A 19,836-nucleotide genomic window follows, 5' to 3' on the forward strand; every position below is an offset into this window, starting at 1 on the left:
TACCTAGTTTATTTCATTACTAGACAGAACTTTCCAATATCTCTTTTATGCAGATGATTTCTAAATGGTCTTCCATGTTTCCAAGTTCCTGCAATATATGGCCACCAAAAATACCATTCTCTTAACACAAAAGATCTTAAACTTAACTGAAAGGTAGTGTGATGTAATAGGAAGCCTTGGACTTAAGAGTAAGAAGACACTTGTATTTAAATCCCATCTCTGATAATATCCATGGAAAAAATTAATCTTTGTGGCTTTTTACCTGTAAAGTGGCTATAATAGTACCTGTAGTACCTACTTCATAGTTATTGTGAAGACCAAATATAAGGTGCTTTATAAATTGCAAATGTTATTTCTTATTACTAGAATGTAAACTTTTTGAGAGCTGGGTGGGTATTCAGTGTGTATTTTGGTACCCCTAGCACCTAGTGCAGTATTTTACACAAAAGGGATACTTCATACATGCCTATTATATCATTTTTTACATTGCATCTATATCAAAAAGTCTTTATCCACATTTCTCTCTAAGGGACTTGTTCTTTTTCCTTAAGATATCATTGAGATGACTGCTAAAGCCTTCTCTCAGCTACCCAGTTATGATTCTTCTCTCCTTCAATCTCTTTAAAACAACTTTATCTTAAGTGTGCACTTAATCATTCTCTAACTTACATGCATCATAGTTAATTTGTGTGTCCCCATTTATTCATTCACTTAAGAAACATTAAGCTTCTTCTACCTCCAAAAAACAATGCAAAGAGAATGGTAGGGAATAGGTGAGGTAGAGGAAAACAAAATTCTTATTAGAAAGGGGATAAGACCAGAATACACATATATAAAGGTATCAGGGTTGCAAAAGAAAGCAGTATGTGATATAGAATAGTGTACCACCCAAGTAGGGGATGGGAGGAGGGATGACCAGGAAAAAAGCTTCATCTGAGACAGCCCCTCATAGTAAGGTCCTTGAGGGCAGGATTTATTTGTCTATAATAATTTTGTTTTCCTAGAGAATTCTGGGTCCTCGGGAATGGGAAGCCAAGTTAAGTGCTGGGGTACCATTCTGGAAGTTGCATTGGACCTCCTTCCCCTTCTCAAACTCACATCTCCAGAGGAGGTGCTTCAGTCTCTGGAACCAGTCTTCCTCAGTCCCAGTTGGTCAAGAAGGTGTGCGTGTCTTGATGCCCACTTGTGACCCTCCCCCTATCTGCACAACAAACTCACTCGCACCCAAGTCATGAAAAAGAATCAATAAACATTTATCTGATACGGTCGTTTTCATACATACAGGAATCGGCTTCTAGCCCGGTCCTCGCTGACCCCGGGCTTTACAGCACTGTACCCTCCAGCTCGGGGCCCTTACCAACTTTCACCCCGTGCTCGCAGATGATTAAGGAGGGCACAGATCATCACACTTGGGGGGGGGGGGGAAGGGGGCGCTCAGCCTCGGGTAGGTTGCCGTTAAAACGCCTCTCGCAAATAAACACTTTGTAGATATAATATATATGTATATATGTGGTTACAAGGGATAAATTGAAACTTTTTTTCCAAAATGCACTTATGTCTAAGAATGGGCATAAAAACCAAATGAAGCCCAAAGGGAGAGGATGCTCTGATGGGCTGGGACAGGCGGGCAAGTCCAGGGATTGTCTCTGGACCTGCTCCAACAGGAGAGTCTGAATCAGCGGTGGTAGGGTGGAGAGGGGTAAAGCAAGACCTCTTTCAAGTCTAGCCCTCCCCAGTCCCAAAATGATCCCGACAGCAAGGGTCAGAGGCTTTTTGGGGAAAGTGAGGAATCTGTGAAAGGGCAGATTTCGGAGCCCTCGTGGAAGGTCGAGGCATAAGTATTGCCCGCCCCCATCGCCTCTGCACGTGCAAATAAAGTGCATCCTTTTCTTTTTTACCTTGAAATTCTGTCCACTCCTCTATCACACCCAAGCTCTGCCCACCCTTTACCCGATCTCCCTGTGCAAGCGCTGGCCCTCCTCTCTGCATACACACACACCCATCCCCTACTACTGAGGGCTGGATTTGGGTGCCCCAGCAAGGTCAGAGGTAGATCTGGAGAAGGTGGCCTTGAATATGTCAGCGGCAGCGAGAGACTGTGTGTGTGTTTTGGGGATAGGGACATCCTAAGTCCGGAACTCGATGCCGGCGCTCCCCCTTCTGGGGGCAGATGGGGAAGCAGGGGAAAATCACGGGTAGGGGTGAAAGGTGGAGGGCAGTGGCTGCAACACTCGAGCCCTCAACTGCTTGCAGTGATTCTAGATGTGACCCAGACCTGCCCATCCTTACCAAAACCAGTGGAACCATATACCCAATTTACCCAGGAGGGAGTAAAGTGCTAAAATCCAAGTTAATAGGGACCCGTCTTGCTCTGCAGTTCAACCCTCCACCCCCAGGGATTCCTTAGTGAGGAACCATGACCACCTGGTCTCCCAAAAATTAGCTCAAGGACTGAGGGCAGAGACCTCTTCTTTTGTATCCATGACAACTACCTCCACCACCCTCTCCACGTACACCTCTGAACCCAATAAACTTCTATTCCCCGGAGCCCCAGGATTGGGAGGAAATAATTAAAGGGTAAGAGAAGATGGCTTGAGAGTAGAAGAAATGGTGTGTTTAAGCAACGTGGCACATACCATCTCTTCTCTGCCACTAGCCTTTTTTTGATCTTCTAAGCAATATACTTCTGATACTTCAAATAGCTCAAGGCTAGGTTTTTTTTTGTTTGTTTTTTGTTTAATCTCTCCATTCTAAATTTTCTCTGCTTCCCCTCAGGACTTTGGCTTTTCTCTTCTATTAATTTCCTCTTGTTTGTATCTTTAAATCAATTCCTGTGTCTCCCTTCAACTGGAGACCTCCTGATAGAAGGGATCAGTATGTCCCCTCTCATTCCAAGGTAAAGCAGAGGAAACGGCCCAATTCCTCTAAGACCACCACCATATAGGATCAGCCCCTCTAATATACCTGACCCTAAAGCCCTAGCCTAGGACAGGAAAAGCAATGACATGTCCCAGCCCTAAGCCAAGGTTCCCATCTCTCCTTTTGTCCTTGCCCCCTGAGGATAGCATCAATCTCAGTCTTGGTCACACACTACTCTGAGGCAATTGAGTCAAATAAGGGGTAAGAAGGCTCAGAGGGGAAATTATCTTTGTGAGGTGTATCCCTGAGCCCAGCCTCACCATGAGGGTCTATGGGCAGGAAACTATCCTGACTATGTCCACCTCCCCCATGGACCTGTGCTGGGTGGGCCCTGCCCTGAAGGCTCTTTTTGGGGGTTGGAGAGATGAAGCCATGGCCTGAGTCACTAAATCCTCAGGCCCCTGACTGAGTTTCAGTAGCTGGAGGGAGTAGGGGAAAGTGGTCCTGGACCTGCCATTGTGATCCAAAATGTCAACGTCTGAGGCTCAGGGAAGCACTGGCTCCCCCAAAGTACAGTCGGTACCAGGAAACCCTTAGCACCAAAGTGTCAAAGATTAGACAATTTATAGTATAAAAAGGATATAAAATTATTTGTTACTTGTGAAGACAACTGGCTTTCTCACAATATCTAGGAGACACACACTGGGCAAATATAAAAATTCACATCATGGATTGTAGCTCCTACAAATGGATCCTTGGGGACACCTGGGGTAACAGAGATCCCTTCCCCAACCAGCCCACTTACAGCAGCTCCTTTATGTCTTTAGCTACATCCAAACCTCCCTCAACTTAAAGGGGCTTTCTTCTCTTCCAGGGAGGGAAGGGGATAGGGTATTAGAGGGAAGACCCAGTGATAAACTAGGTCATAATTATGTCTATTATCTGCATTAATGGAGGGGACTGGTGGCACAGATAATCCATAACAGCAAATAATCCAAAAACAATTTGTTTTGGGAAGGCAGTGTAAGCTTCTGTGTGTGTACTAGACTGACTCCCCTTTTTCATTCTGACTGGCTCCTCATTTCAGGTGACTTTTCCTACATGAGGTCACACTATATTTGTGGGAAGAAGAGGGAGAAAAGTCAAGCTTGACTTCTTTAAATGTGCTAGTCCAAAGCTACCACTTCCTTGTGGATTCCACCTTGCCTTGACCAATCTCCATCATAACCCTGTAATGTGATGAAAAAAGTGCTGGATTTGTCAGAGCAATTGGGTTCAAAGGTCAACTCTTCCTCCTTGAGGACCTTAGTTTCTTGGGGCCTCTATTTTTTAAATGTAAAATGAGGGAGTGAACAAAATGACCTCTAATGTCACTTCCAGTTCTAAAGCTACAATATGAGATTAGAATTCCTTCCAACTTCCCAAAAACCCACATTCGATCCTTCCTTGCTGCCTCCAATCCTCTATCTAGTTCTTTCTGCCATTAAAACTGAAGATAAAAGATCCCAAAGGAGATTCGGGAATCAGTCAGTTGGCTGGGAGCTGAGGAAATGCTCAAAGGCAAGGTTACAATGGATGCTAAGAACTTACTGGGGAGGATGTGTTGGGGGCGATTCCTGGAGGAAAGTCTATCTCCCATTGCTTTCAAGAAATAAGAATTTACTAAACGCCTCACTGGTGCTAAGCACTCCCATCTAGAGGACATTCACTCTCCACCATCCACAAAGCAGGTGCCACATATTATCTCATTCCAACCTACAGAGTCTAGAACCAGTAGGTCATTCTACAAGGAAGAGCCTATCAGGAGCTGTGGGCCCTTCCTATCATCTGCATCCCTAGAGCTGTCATTAACATTAACTCTACTTTCTAGTTTCTGAGGCAGTAGCCAGGTTGGGCACTGTGGTGCAGTGAGGGGAGGAGGGATGGAGGGGGGGAAACTTCATATATGGAGTCAGGTTTGGAATCTGACAAACTCACTTCATTTCTCTGGGCCTCAGTTTCTCATCTGTCAAAATGAGAGAGCTGGACAAGATGATCTCAAAGACTCCCTTACAGTTCTAAATCCTATGATACTATGACTGGAGAAAACTAGTAAAGGTCAAGTGCAGAGAGAGCAAGGGGGCCTTGCACAACTATGTTCTATCTCTCACTATCACCAGTTCTGTGTGTAATTGTCACATACAGAACATACATCTTTCAACAGAGGGGATATGGAACTCTGGAATACAGAGTACCAGAGCTACAGAAATTGAATGACATTTACCTTCCCTATTTTCTGGCAATCTTCCCTTAACTCCGCCAAGGAACCAGAGAAGTCAACACTCAGAGATAAAGAATGATAGATGGGCAAGTCACCTAAGAGCACAGCTCCCAAGGGAAAGGAATATCAGAAAGTGTTTTTAAGGGTCTCTATATCTGCCCTTCCACCTCATCACAATATCGGTCAGCCCTTCAGTTCTTACTCTCCCTATACTCTCTGGTGGAGGTTAAGTAGACAGATATAGAAGGGAGGAAAAAGAGAAGAGAAGGGTTGAAGAAATACAAAGGGACCGCCAAGAATATATGAGTTCTGTCCAACAAAGTGGCTACAGAGGGTTCAGGCTTACAGTGCTGAGAGGAAGAGAAGCTATAGACATAGATTGGGTCTTAGGTCACTCTTGCCTAATTCTTCCCAAGAAACTACAAGCAATCCTTTTCAGAAACACAATGCCATGAGAGCACAAAAAGTGAGATCTCCTGAGAACAGGACCAGCACTTCTCCTATCCAAAGGCTAAGAAATCAGAAATGTTAATGTAGAGCTAGTAGGTACAAGAAAGTCCAGACCCAATCATTCCTTCAACTAAAGCAAAATCTGTCCCCTACCCCCAGAAGACCTGAGAACCTACGTAGTCTTCCCTTTCCCTCCCCAGTATAGTCCTGTCCCTCCAGAAAGAAGTTCTGGACCTTTAGCTTTTTTTCCAAAGTACCCCAAAGTCAGTTTATCCCTGGCAATGTGGGAAGAAGAGGGAGGTTTTCCTGGGGCCTCCACTCAAGATCACTCTTAAACAATTTCCAAGCATCCAAAGTCTTGGCTCTGAGAGATTATCTAGACACGAATCTCTCTCACTCCATTTCCTATACCCCCAGTGCCCAGTAGCCTAAGAGGCCTCCAGACCAAGTATCCTATCAGTCCCCATTCTTCTCGTAGGAAGCCTTGCTACTCCTCCTAAGGAACCTCCCCAGCCCCACCCCTATTGCACTTTCTTCTCCCTTTGAACATCAACTGGTCCCCTCCTCAACCTGAGCACACTGCAACCCGTGTGTGTGTGTGTGTGTGTGTGTGTGTGTGTGTGTTTACCTGTGCACACCAACTGGCCCCTTTCCCAACCTGAGCACACTGCAACCCAGGCAAGCGTGTGTATGACATGACAATGCATGTGGATGGACTAACTGACAAATCCTTAGATGGGCTGCCACAGCCTCTCTCAGTTAAACAAGGCTAAGAAGCAGGTCCCTGGGAGTGGTTTTCTTCTTCCTTCCAAAGGAATGGCCAGGGAGATAGGGAGAAGGATAGGAAAGCCAAAGGACGAGGGATGGGAGATCGGAGCCAGCTCCCTCCTCCCCTCCCTTCTCCTCTCCCTGGCCTGTAAACTCAGTCCCCAGACAGTCTGAGAAGCAGCCTGGCCTCCCCAATCCCCACCCTCTCCCCAGCCCCAGCCTCTGCTCACTTCTCAGGCACCTTACTGGCTCCCGATTTCCGGCTGGGCACCATTCGGTTCCCCTTGTCTCGACCACCCAAGGGCCAATCGTCCTGGGGCTTGGGGGAAGTCTTTGTGGGGGGGCCCTCAGAGGGCCGTTCCTTGGGTTTTCGGCCTCGCTTCTTTCCACTTGATGTGCTTTTCTTCTTCTCCTTGGCAGAGAGCTGCTCTCTGCTCTTGGGTTTGGGTGGGGAGTCTGCTGAGGTACGGAACCAGTTCTATACAGAGAGAAAGGCAGAGTGAAGGCTTGCAGATTCAGGAGCAATTGTTATCCATGTCTAGTATAACTAAAAGATCAGCTTTTCCTTAAATGTTGGCTTCCCAATCTCACTATAACTACATGACCAACTCCCTCCTCCCATCTTTCCCAGACTCAAACCCAGCCTCCCCTTCCACCCATTCCTGATTCCAGGGGGACCAGGCTGAGAACCCTTGTCACTGGGATTGTTATTCAAGAGGTTCAGCTGACAGTCCATGGTCCTCACCTCTGAATGTGTCTTGATGATGTGGTATTTAACACCGCTCTCAGAGCTGAACTCCTTCTGACACAGGAGGCATCGATACTTCCCCACCAAGTGGTCTCCCTGCAGTACACAGAGCTGGGTTCATGATCCCCTGAGCCCTCCATCTTGGCCCTGTCTCACAAGGCCTCAGAATATGCTGACAAGCAGTTCTGCAATCCTCAAACCCAAACAAAGCCAGGCAACACAAACATCCATTCTTTACCCCACCCCCAACACACATATACAAATCTCCCTCTTCTCCCACAGGGACTCAAGCAACTGAGAAGCTGCAGCCCCAGGAACAATGAAGTCTATATGCCTCAGGAAGCCTGTCCATTGGGCCATTTCTCAGAGAAAAGACCAGTAATCCTCTTTGGAAAGGAGGTCCCAACTCCCTGGGTTAAGTGGGATGCTGAGAAGAGGCCTGCCAGTCTAAATCCAGAATGACACTATATACACGAGTTTCACTTCTCTGGGAGCTTTCTTGAGCAGAGTAAAGAGGGTGTTCTAGTCTGGAAAATTTTTAGGTTTTTCTCTTTTCAATCACATCCCATCTTACTTTCTGCAAATCACTATTGAGTTTCCTAACCCTGAGTTCTGTCAGGGAAGCACCAATCATACTTGCCTACGTGAGAAAGCCCTTCTAATACAATATCTAAACTATCCTGATAAGAGGAGTGAAGACAGCTGGACATAATACTGTGCCATGGCCTTAGAGCAGCCTCTCTCCTCTTGCCAAGATCAGACTGGGATGGTTCCGTAAGTTCTCTAGTTGGATACTTCTCTGCACTCTTATGGAATTGTGGGTTCTGGGTGAGAAGGCTGTGAGATCCTGCCCCAAAGCCTTCCCTTGCTTCCCTGCTTCCCTCTTAGAGATCCCTGGAGCGTCTCCAGTTAAGTCATAAGGCCTTCCATTAAAATAGGCCAAATAAAAGGGACTATTGCTTTCAGCATTGATTGGACCATCTAGCTCTTTCATGATGCCTCTTTGAGTCTTAACAATAGACCCTAATAAAGGGGAAGATTTTCCACTACCTTGGATTAACCGAGAGGGCATCGTTTCCTTCTGTTGTACAGATAACTCTGGAGGGATTATTTCCTTTATGTGAACCCCTCTTCTCATTGTGGCCCAGAAACGTACACAACTTTTCTATACCACTGCTATGGCCCCTTCTGACAAAAAGAATCCTGAGTGAGGGAATAGAAGACTGACCTTGGTGCAATTGGCCAGGTGGGCTTTCAGCCCAGACACACTGGAATAGATGGCTTCACAGCACTGAAAGGGAGACAGAAGACAGAAGCAAAGGAGAATCATGGGATGACGCTGCTTTATTGTATATAACATTCCCTTTTCTGGGAACTAATATCCCCTGCTGAGGTAACTGATGGGGTAAGAGTAGATGGAACCTCTAAGGTTTCTTCCAGAATGTTAAAACTGGAAGATACTATCAGGTCTAAGGACAGACCTGACCTACCCCCAACTTCCCCCCAAAAAAATACCCAGAGACAGAGTTACAGCAGAAGAGTTTCTTGGGCCTACTTCCAAGGAAGGGAGCAAGGAGTTAAGGATAGGGAACTTGTCTCTTGTTTGTGTCCACAGGAATCTCAAGACAAATCCCCAAATTTGAACCCCTTCTCATACTATAGCTTCTGTGACCTCTTACATAGGGCAATCTGAATGCTTGCTCAATGCCCCCAGTATTCAAGGAAGTTAGATAGGGACTCATCTAACTCTTAAACTTCAGAGCTTCTTCATAACTCTCATGTGTTTGTTTAAAGTCAGGGCTAGAGACACAGGCAGGCCCTTCCCCGGGAAGGTCAAGTCTGGACTCTTTCCTCCCCTCCCCCAGCTTCTCCACACCTCTCATCCTTACATTATTAGGACAGTTGACATGACCTCTCTCCTTCACTTCGTTCTTCCACGTCTCCAGCAGCTGGGGATTCAGTGTTGGGAGTCCTGGCCGAGTGTAATTAAGCTGCCAAACAATGTGTGTGATGGACGACAGGGCAGCCTTCCCCACACATTGGCTCTCTTTGTGATGGGGGCAGGAGAGTACGAGGTAATCTGTGGCCAATCCCCTTACCTCCCCTCAAACCCCGTTCTGCTCAATCATCTGTCTATATCACCCACTAATCTGGAACCACCATGATACAGAAAGAAGTCATGCAAGAAGGGATGGAAGGCATTCTCTACAGCTATACCCTGCACTCCAAAGGTCATCCCTGCCCCCCAAAGAGAGTCAAACAGCAATATAAACACTAAAAATAAACTGCATAACCTGTACTGGGGCCAGAGAGAGTGAAGTTAGGAGGCACTGGGTGCCCAAATGAGGTAGTGGGACAACTTGTTTGTAAACCCAGTCCTTTCAGAGATAGAAGTGGACGTGACTTTGGAATCCAACTATCAGTTAGCAGTCATATGGTCAGTGATCTTCAAGCAGGTAACTAAAGAGGGCAAACGACCAGCTCCAAATTATTTAGCACTTCCCTCCTCTAGCTGTCTCACCCTCTTGGTTTCAGGCACAAGATCATCCTTCATTCGCCGCTTGGTCCAGTCCCGAGCTAGCTCATCCTCTGCAATCTCCTGGAGGTGAAACACTGCTACCTGGGCAGATGTCCGGCGGATCCGTCCACTTGGTGTCCGTTCCATGTCCATCTCAACATCTGGTTCAGGAGGTTTTCCTGCAGGCTCTTCAGGAGGCTAAACAAGAAAAGGTTGTAACATAACATTTTGGAGAAGTTATTAACATTTCTGAGAACAGATGTTCATATAAACATAAAACTAAGAGGAAGAGTGAAAAGGGTATTTTACCGGGGTAGGATGCTCTGAGCGGAGGTGATAGTCATGGCCAGCCTTGGATTTGTAGGTCTTACCACAGTGAGGACAGGTGAACACGGGACTGTCCAGGTCACATGGCTGCTTCCCACAGCGTCTCTGGTGATACTGGTACCCCATGAGACTAGAGAAGGCAGCTGCACATCCCTATGAATACAAGGTTCATTAAAAGTGAGATCTCACCCAGGGTTAGTCCCAGTCATTTCTAGAGAGGGACCGAGCCACAGAGCCCCACCAAGTATCCATTTCTTTATGGGAAACAGAGATACATATAAACTGAAGAATTCTTTTTAATGACCATTATCATTGTCTTTCAACCTGACTAGAACAAGTTACCTGCCTAGAGACTCTCCCCAAACTGAGTGATCTCAAACACAAGGGACATTGGGGATGAGAAGCATGACTTCTGGAAGCTTAGGGTTGGGGAATGGAAAATGACCTCATTGGGACACTTGAGTTTCCCCATCTGCTTCAGAACCTTCCTCAAACGTTCCCGTTCCTCTTGTTCATCCAACTCTGTAGGCTCCATATCTGTCAGGGGCTGAGGCTGGAGACAGATAAGATCAGAGCTAGAATTAGCTCTTTCAAGGGACTTTTCTCCTTCAATATACATACATACTTTGGCTGTCCTCTTTCTCCATTATATGTGCTTCTTCCTATTCCAACTCGTACATGCAAACAACATGCCTCTGTCCTTGTGACATTTGCATACCTTAATCCTCTCCAGGTAAAACACACATCCACACACCCTTAAACCTCACAGACATGCACAGGCCTGTCCTATTCCCCTTCTTACGAGTAATCAACAAGTTTATCTAATGTAAATGCCAAAGAGGGGAAAGATTCACCAGCCTGTCTTAGGCAGAGGGATATGACTAGGGAGTGAGTTAATGGGTCAATGAACTGAGAGGATAATCGGCATAGAGGTATCAGGGGCAGGGGAGGGGGAGACAATCGTACCTTGCTGCTGTGCTCCGCCATGGTATGGTAGTTGAGCCCTGCCTTTGACTTGAATTGTTTCTTGCAGTGCTGACACTTGAGAGCATCCTGCAGCTGGACAGCCCCCCACCCCCACTCCCAGTCAGGTATGGGGGCAGGGGACAAAAGGAGACAAGATCCACTCCCTCCTCATTGTCACCCTTCCTTCTTTCAGGTCTTGGGTAGAATAGGCTCCAGGCAAACAGGAGGGAGCTTTCTTGATTCCAGGACACCTGGGTCCTGTTGCATCCTTATCCCTGGGCCTCAGGGTCTAGCCTCATCCTTACCTTCTGGCAAACATCCATGTGCTTTTTGAGGCCTACAATGGTTTTCCTGGTGATGACTCCACAGGTGGGACAGACAACCTCACCCTTCTCATGGAGGATTCTTTGCCATTGCTCCTCAGGGCTTCCTGGAGTACAAGAAGGGATATGGGGAGAAAGGGATAAGAGAGAGACCCGGGCAGGAGAGGAAGGTGCCACACAAAGCACCCATCTGCACACTCCAGAAGGCCTGTACTGGTCTTCTGCTCAAAAGTAAGTTTATGTCTTGCCCACCTATATCTGATTTTTCCTTTGAACTCACCTGCCCAAAATAATTTTGTTTTCTCATTTGTAAGATCATAGGAACACACTGCATTTTGAGGCTATCTGAGCCTCTTGTTCTCTATACTTCCAAGAATCCCACAGTTCTTGATACTGTTCTGAAACCCTTAACCCCCTTCCCTGCCTTTTCTCCAGGCTATTAGAGAAGCATGTCAGAAAAATTCTGAATTTGAAAGATACTCTATTACCCAGGTAAACTTAGCCTTTCTGAAATTTAGTTTCCATAGCTGTAAAATGGGGATAATCATAGACTCAAGTGGATCAAATGCTTGTGCTTTGAAAAGCTTAAGAAAAACGTGAGCTACCATTATTATTATTGGGCCAGGAATCAGCCCATTCTTTGACATTAGCCTTTCTTAGGCTAGAGGAACTCTTCCACCCACTCACCTGTGCTCAGGTGAGCTGTGGGTATAGGTACCACCTCTTTCTTCACATTAGCTGCCAAGACCTTTTTCCTCCCCTCCTCAGCACTGCTGCTGGCTTCCAACTTCTTTGCACGGTGGGCCTTGGCCTTGTCCTCTGCCTTGGCAAGGCCTGGGAGGGATAAGGATTTCACTAATAGACCCACTATCACATCTAGCACCCCAGTTCCAAGTCTCTTTTGGATATACTAAGATTTACAGTAATACCTCCAGGTTCCACCGTAGGCTTCATGGAGATACTAAGAGTTTCTCAGGAAAACACGGAAGCCCATAGATATCTTCTCCACATTGGTTCCCCAGGAATAATCAGCAGATAGAGTAGACAGCCTATCTGATTTCTCTACTATGCTAACCTGAAGGACTTCTCCTTTGAATATCTCTAGGGTTCTGAGTCTACCATTTTAGAACTGAGCCTCAGGGACTTTCTCAGAACTCTAATCCAGGGAGAGGCCTTTTACCCAAAGGATATTTTACATTATATATGTGGATAAATGTAAGTTAATCTATAAGAACACCAGACACAAAATTTGATCTTACTATGCAGCTATATTAAAAGATGAATAATATTACAAAAGTTTCTTTGGATTGAAGGATTAAAAGCTGAAAGAGATCTTTAAAATTACCCCGTTCAACTTCCTCATTTGAAAAATGTGAAGAAGCTTCTCACCAAATTCTCTTTTCTACCCCCCAACTTATCATATTGTTGAATATTATAGTTGCAAAACCAAATGATCCATATGCTAAATAGACAGCAAGCTCTGTGAGGACATAAACTATCTTAGTTCAATTTTGCATCTCCCTCAGAATGTCATAAGGTTTCCTACATAGTATGGGGTTTGAGTTATTACACTTACACACACACACACACACACACACACACACACATCCATAGGGTACATTTCATATCCATGATAGTAAAAATTAGTCCATAGATTAATTAGGATTAATTTGTCTCTAAAAGATAAGTAGTCAAAAGAACAGAAGTTTTCAAAAGAATAATTATAAACTCTTCACAACCATATGAATGACTGGTACAAATCACTTATAACAAAAAGTGCAAATTAAACCACTGAGATTTTATTTTATATCCATCAAATTGTTAAAGATGATAAAATAGTCATTGATGGAGGAGCTAAAAGACAGATATACCAACATATTGTTGTTAGAATTATATGGTCTGGTTTCCATCCTGAAAAACAATTTGAAATTATGAAAGAAGAGTCACTAAAATGTTTTGAATCTAGTAATCACATTGCCAAGCATGGTTCCAAAGAGGTTAAAGACAAAAAGATCTCACATATGCCAAAATATGCATGTATAATCTTATACCCTCTTCTCCTTTTCATAGCCAAATGCTTGGAAAAATATCTCTATTCATTGTCTCTGTTTCCTCTTTTCTTAATCACTTCACTTTTTAACTCTTTACAACCTAGAAGTCATTCTCTACCCTTCATTTTCACTCATGTAACATTTCATCAGTTGCCAAATCAAACTTCCACATTAGTTCTTGTATCAGTCCCATTCTCTCTCTCCTGTTACAACCATGTGAATCCAGGCCCCAGTCCCTCTCATCTGGACCTACAGTAGTCTCCTAAATGACTTCCCTACATTCTAGCTTCCCACTTTAAAATTCACCAATCTGCCCAAGTGATATTTCTAGAACACAAGTCTTATCAAATCATCCTTCCTCATTGTGGATTCCCTAACCTCATCAACAAGTTTTTGTACCTTCCTTTTACTTATACCATTCAAACCCCTCTGATATTTAAGGTCTTTTATAATATGTTTCCTACCTTCCTTTTCAGGCTTATTGCATGTTACTCTGCTTCATACATTCCATGTCTCAGAATAACTAGCTTTGATGATCCCATTCATAATATTCCATGCCTAAGCTCTCTGGCTATTTGTATCATCCAGGCCTGGAATGAACTTTACTCTCTACCTCAGAGAATCCCTAGTTCCTTTTAAGATGCAAGTACCCCCCTTCTAAATGAAGTCTAACCTGATCTTCACAGTTGCTCGTAATTTCCTTTATTCCCCAGATGTTATATTACTTTGTATATATTTTGTCCTGACTTGTATTCATATTTTTTCCCTAATAAAATATAAGCTTCTTGAATACAGGAATTGTGCTATTTTTGTCCCTTTTAGCCCTAGTGCCTAGCATATAGTAAGCACATAATAAATGTTTGATGAATACATGAATAGTAATATATTTATAATAACAAAAAATAAAAAAAACAAAGTGGAAAATAACTAAACAAATTATGACTGTATAACAGTATATTATTGTGTATATGGTATAGAGTATAATATAATATTATTGTGCTACAAAGATCAACAAATATGGCACCAAAATATTTAAAGCAGCACTTTTTGTAGTACAAAGAATTGGAATGCAGTAGATGCACATCAACTGAGCAATGAATAATGAAACCTTGATATACTGGAATGGAAAATTAGTGTTCTGTAAGAAATTATAAATACAGAGAAATTTAGAAATCTTACATGAACTGATATAAAGTAAAGTGAACAGAATCAGGAAAACTATACACATAAATACTGGAATAATTACTGGAATAAATGGAAAGATTTTTTAAAATTAATACTGTACTTATAATGATACAGCTGCTTTAAAGAACAGATGAGAAAATCAACTTTCTATTTTTCGTGGCAGAGGTGAGTGTCTATGGATATTGTTTATTTGTCACATTCAGTTGATGTTTCAATAGTTTTACTGAACTACTTTTTTTTCCTCTTGTTTTTATTTTTGTTATAGAGGATGTCACCTTAGAAGAGATAGGAAGGACATATTTGAAAATTAAAAGTGATGTACAAATAAAAGTTTTGTTTTTTGTTTTTTTAAATCCCAGATATGGGCAATTTGGAGAACTGTGACATGAACTAATACAAAAAGTGTGAAGATCCAGAGTCACAATATATACAATGTAATATCACCTTAATGAAAATGGAAAAAAAAAAAAACACAAAGAAGGCAGTTGCACTCTAAATAACTGTAATGATTAATCTTGGTTCTGAAGACTAGACAATAAAATATCCCTGGGGCTACCAGTGCAAAATATTTAATAAACTGACAGACAAGGTCACACTATATATTAATTCTGTTTAACTTTTTTTCTTTGTTACAAGGCAGAGCTCAATAATGGAAGAAAAGGATGAAGAGCAAAATGGGAAAAGAATATGTCTGAAAGCAAATGTGATTGTGATATAAAAACTTCTGAATTAGTGAACCCAAGACACAATAGTCAATGACAATATAATCCAGTGTTTGATAAATCCATGGATTCTAATTTTGGGGCTAAGAACTCACTATTTGATGACAATTTCTGGGAAAATTGGAAAATATATATGGCAGAAACTAGAAACTGATTAACATCTACCACCCTATACTAAGGTAAGGTCGAAATGGGTTCATGATTTAAACATAAAGGATGATACTATGAGCAAATTAGGAGAACAAGAAGATAGTCTAACCCCAAGATTTATGGAGAAGAGAGAAATTTATGGCCAAAGAACTACAGAATATTATAAAATATAAAGTGGATAAATTTGATTACATTAAATTAAAAAAATTTATACAAACAAAACCAATGTAGCCAAGATTAGAAGAGAAGCAGAAAGTTGAGGGAAAAAATTTTACATCTAGTGTTTCTGGGCCTCATTCTAAAACAAAGAAAATTGCTTCAAATTTATAAGAATTCAAGGCATTCTCCAATTGATAAATGGTCAAAGGATATAAAAAGACAATTTTCCGAAGAAGAAATTAAAACTATTTCTAGTCATATGGAAAAATGTTCTAAATCACTCTTGATTAGAGAAATGCAAATTAAGACAATTCTGAGGGAGTTCTTCTCAGATTGACTAAAAATGACAGGAAAAGATAATGATAAATATTGGAGGGGATATGGGAAAACTGGGGCACTAATACATAGTTGGTGGAGTTCTGACCTGATCCAACCATTCTGGAGAACAATTTGGAATTGTACCCAAAGGGCTATCAAACTATGCATACCCTTTGATCCAACAGTGACTCTACTGGATCCCAGGCAGATCATAAAAAAGGGAAAAAATCCACATGTGCAAAAATGTTTGTAGCAATCTTTTTTTTTAGTGGCAAGGAACTACCCACTAGTTGAGTAGTGTATTAAGTGTGTGGCCATCAGTTGAGAAATGGCCAAATAAGTTATGGTATATGTATTAGAATGTTATTGTTCTATAAAAAATGATGAGCATGCTGATTTCAGAAAAACTTATACAAATTGATGCTAAATGAAATGAGTAGAGCAAGAGAACACTGTATACAGCAACAAGGTTATGTGATGATCAACTGTAGTAGACTTGGTTCTTTTCAACAATGAGGTGATTCAAGATAATTCCAACTGAATTAGGATGGAAAAAAATATCTGCACCCAAAGAGAGAAAGATGGAGACTGAATGTAGACCAAAGCATAGTTATTTTCACTTTTTTTTTTTTTTTTTACGCAGCATGATGAATTATATAAATATGTTTAGAAGAATTGCACACATTTAACCCATATTGGATTGCCTGCTGTATAGGGAAAGTGGGGGGGGGGGGTTAGTGGGAAGGAAGGAAGAAAAATTTGGAACACAAAATTTTGTAAAAATGAATGTTGAAAACTATCTTTGCATGATAACTGGGGGGAAAACCCCTATTTTTTTTTTTAAAGATGAATCTAAGGCAGACAGAAGAGCTCAGTTCAAAATAAGCAACTAAACAAACAAAAAACCTCCTAGAACATCACTGGAATTTATCTTATCTTTAGTCTCATTTCTACCATCACAGTATAAACTTGGATTATGATTGCCTTGTTTATCACTTCCTAGAAAAAGGTAACTTCTAGTTTCTTCCTCTCTATTTCACCTTTCATTCTGCTGCCAAACTGAATATCCTTTAAAGTAAATCTTGTCATGTCATCCTTTTGCCCCCAAATCTTTAACTCTTCCTCATTTTTTTTTTAATGGGGAAATTTGGGAATGGAGAAAGAATAAAGAGAGCATTAAATTAGGTGTTGAACAACCTGACTACCACTTACTGTATGTATGACCTTGAGCAAATTAATTTTCTGGGCCCTGGTTTCCTGAACTGTAAAATGAAAGGGCTGAACTAAATAGATTCTAAAGTTTGATGTGGCTCTGAATCACTTTGTGATCCCACTGCATAATGAATAAATCAAAGTCCTTGGTCTGGTATTTAAGGCCATCTGCTCCATCCCACTTTTCCAGTCTTTTCTAAAATGATTTTGCCCTGGAAACATTATACTTTAACCAAAATAATCTATTCTCTCTTGCCCAATCATGCCTTGCAGTCTCCTATCTCAATGCCTTGGCTGGAGTTCTTCCCAATGTTTGCAATATCCTTCCTTTACCTTTTAGCTTGACAAATTACTACCCAACCTTTAATGCCCAACTCAAATGCCACCTCCCTGCTATGAAGCCACCTTTGAATCTCCTGATCAGTAATAACTTTCCCCCTTGGACCTACCTCAGGGAACAATTTGTTTTGTGTCTTTCAAATATACCTATCTATGTTTATTGTAAGAAGGCCCCACATTAGGTGCCAGACTGTTAGGGGTCTTGGCTCTAATCCCCAAGTGGAACAGGCCTTATGTGACCAGCATTTCCTGTCTACCTGAAACGGCAGAGATTGTGAGCTATGAGGGGCAAGAGCCAGGGTGGTGTGAGACTGTTTATTACAAAGACTGAAGGGCCTTTTATCATCTTGGTGCTTGTTTCTAGTTACTACTTCATACGTAATCATATCCTGGCCTATAGTAGATACATGATTCTCTACAGGAAGTTACACGTCGATATGTTATGTGCATTCCTTTCCTAATTAGGATATTCAAGGTCCTCCCCTCTAAGGTCCAGAACACCTCTCCTGGGAATTGCCACGTTGCTCCTTAGGGTGGGGACCGCCTTCCTCCCAGCACCATCTTGTTCACCCTTACAAGGCTACCCTCAGATTATCTGAGCTGTGCCCTGTGCGATGTCCAAGGCTGGCAGGAGGTAGTCAGGCCCTCTTACACTTAATGATATCCTTTTACTAGACTGTAAGCTCTGTGAAGGTGGGCACCCTCCTTAAATAGGAACAGCCTACTTAAACTTTGTATATTCCCAATATAGTGCTTTGCCCTCAGTATGACTTAATGTTTGTTGAATCATTCATAAAAATCTAAATAGACCTTGGAAGGTGCTAATTATTCATCTAGAGTATTAGGTTATACACATTTAGATAAGTGGGTATTTACAGGTTTATGAGAGTAACTGGGGGCACTATTACAATAATGGATATATCTGACAAGTGTTAATGAGTCTAGGAAGGCACAAAAGTATTGTTCTCCTGGCAAAACCTAGCCAGGAATTTTGACACCCAAGTCAAAATCAATTAAGCAGGGAAGTGGGGTAAGCTAAGGGACAGTGTAAGGTACTCAGACAAGAGACCCAGTGCATGTAAACTGAGGATTAGTGAAGAACTAGAAGGCCATAATATTCAAAGGAGGAAGTTTAAGAGTGCCAAAGACTATAAGTTAGATTCTAAATTCAGAAGAAGGAATGACCCCAGAGGTTCACAAATGACAGGAACAAGAATATAGACAGGATTGTAAAATGACAAATTTAGAGTTAGAAGAGACCTTAGGGGCCATCTTATTCAACCATTTCATTTGACAGATAGGGAAACTGAGGCCCCAAAAGGGTGATTTGTTAAATGATAAATGATTTGTTCAAGAATAAATGATATACTGGGGAAAGCACCTTATTTGGAGTCAGAGGATCCAGGTGCAAATTCTCTCTCTGACACCTGGGTGACCTTAGGCTTCAGTCTCCTAATCTGAAAAATAAAGAGTTGGATTAGATGGTCTTTACTGTACTTTTTAGCTCTAAATTTATAATTCTATGATCCCAAGAGACAGAGGTCAAAGTGAAATTCAGTCTTGAGATTCCAATTCCAATGTCCTTTCCCTTATACATGCCTCTCCACTGACTAAATTTACTGTTACTTCTCAACTAAGCCCTATGTTTCCTTTGTCTCCTAAGTTTTATATTTCCCTTTGCTGATGTAGACATGGATTTAGCCTCTTCCTCATTTTCCACTACTCTTAAAATACTATAATACATTGCCTCAGATAGTCAATTATTCAGCATTGGGAATGGATTGCTAAGAAATACTGCAGATGTTCTTTCCCTAGAGATCTTTAAAATTAAGAGATACCATTCTGAATAGCGCTGTTTAAGTTAGACCCTACTTGGAGGCAAAGGGAGTTAGGGAATTTTAAAGATCCTGTACTTTCAGGGACTCTACGATCTGTAATTTCTTCTGATCACTGCTGAGCCCATCAAAAAATATTTTCAATTTGGCAGTCTTGCACTCTTGCTGTGGCAAAGCTTCCATAAATACAAGACCAAGCCACATGAAAATAAGGCAACAAAGTAAACTAAGTTTGAAGAACTCACCAGGTGAGTCACAAAGTAATGAACTTTTTGGACCCCAACTCTCAAAAGACTATGTTGGAAGTTGTGGAGATGATTTAAGAGGTTGGCTCTAGGAATACTCTTATCGACATGCTAAACTAAACTGAATTTCTTAGAAATCCAATCATAATTTCATCATCATTCATATTATTCACTGGCATGGATATAATTTCCTGTTCCTTATTTCCCACTCGCCTCCTCAACAAATTCTTCTATCACTGACATCAACCTCTTGCTTCTCACATATATGACATTCCATTTCCTGATTCCAGGAAGTTTCATGGGCTCTTCCTCTTCACTTCTGCTGTCTGGCTTCCCAGGCTTCCTTCAAGATCCAGTTGAAGTCCCAGCTTTTCCAAGAAGCTTTTTCCAGTCCTCCTACA

At 42.2% G+C, this 19,836-nt stretch overlaps 1 protein-coding gene across 2 annotated transcripts in view; it reads right to left on the reverse strand.

Moving 5' to 3' along the window:
* Positions 1 to 932: 932 nt before the first annotated feature.
* The window catches only part of SAMD10 (sterile alpha motif domain containing 10), a 65,665-nt gene continuing 46,761 nt past the window's right edge, over positions 933 to 19,836 (reverse strand). Inside the window, exons 8-17 of one of the 2 annotated variants that reach the window (XM_031951820.1) lie at positions 11,907 to 12,053; positions 11,202 to 11,326; positions 10,897 to 10,989; positions 10,376 to 10,483; positions 9,913 to 10,083; positions 9,607 to 9,801; positions 8,975 to 9,076; positions 8,314 to 8,376; positions 7,083 to 7,181; positions 933 to 6,815 (exon numbers count right to left, since the gene is read on the reverse strand). In XM_031951820.1, coding sequence (XP_031807680.1) covers positions 6,564 to 6,815; positions 7,083 to 7,181; positions 8,314 to 8,376; positions 8,975 to 9,076; positions 9,607 to 9,801; positions 9,913 to 10,083; positions 10,376 to 10,483; positions 10,897 to 10,989; positions 11,202 to 11,326; positions 11,907 to 12,053 — 1,355 coding nt within the window. In that variant the 3' untranslated portion in view covers positions 933 to 6,563. The remainder of the gene's footprint in view (positions 6,816 to 7,082; positions 7,182 to 8,313; positions 8,377 to 8,974; positions 9,077 to 9,606; positions 9,802 to 9,912; positions 10,084 to 10,375; positions 10,484 to 10,896; positions 10,990 to 11,201; positions 11,327 to 11,906; positions 12,054 to 19,836) is intronic. The other variant, XM_031951821.1, reaches the window with a different exon arrangement.

This window comes from Sarcophilus harrisii, chromosome 2 (assembly GCF_902635505.1).
Source record: "Sarcophilus harrisii chromosome 2, mSarHar1.11, whole genome shotgun sequence".
Lineage (NCBI taxonomy): Eukaryota > Metazoa > Chordata > Mammalia > Dasyuromorphia > Dasyuridae > Sarcophilus > Sarcophilus harrisii.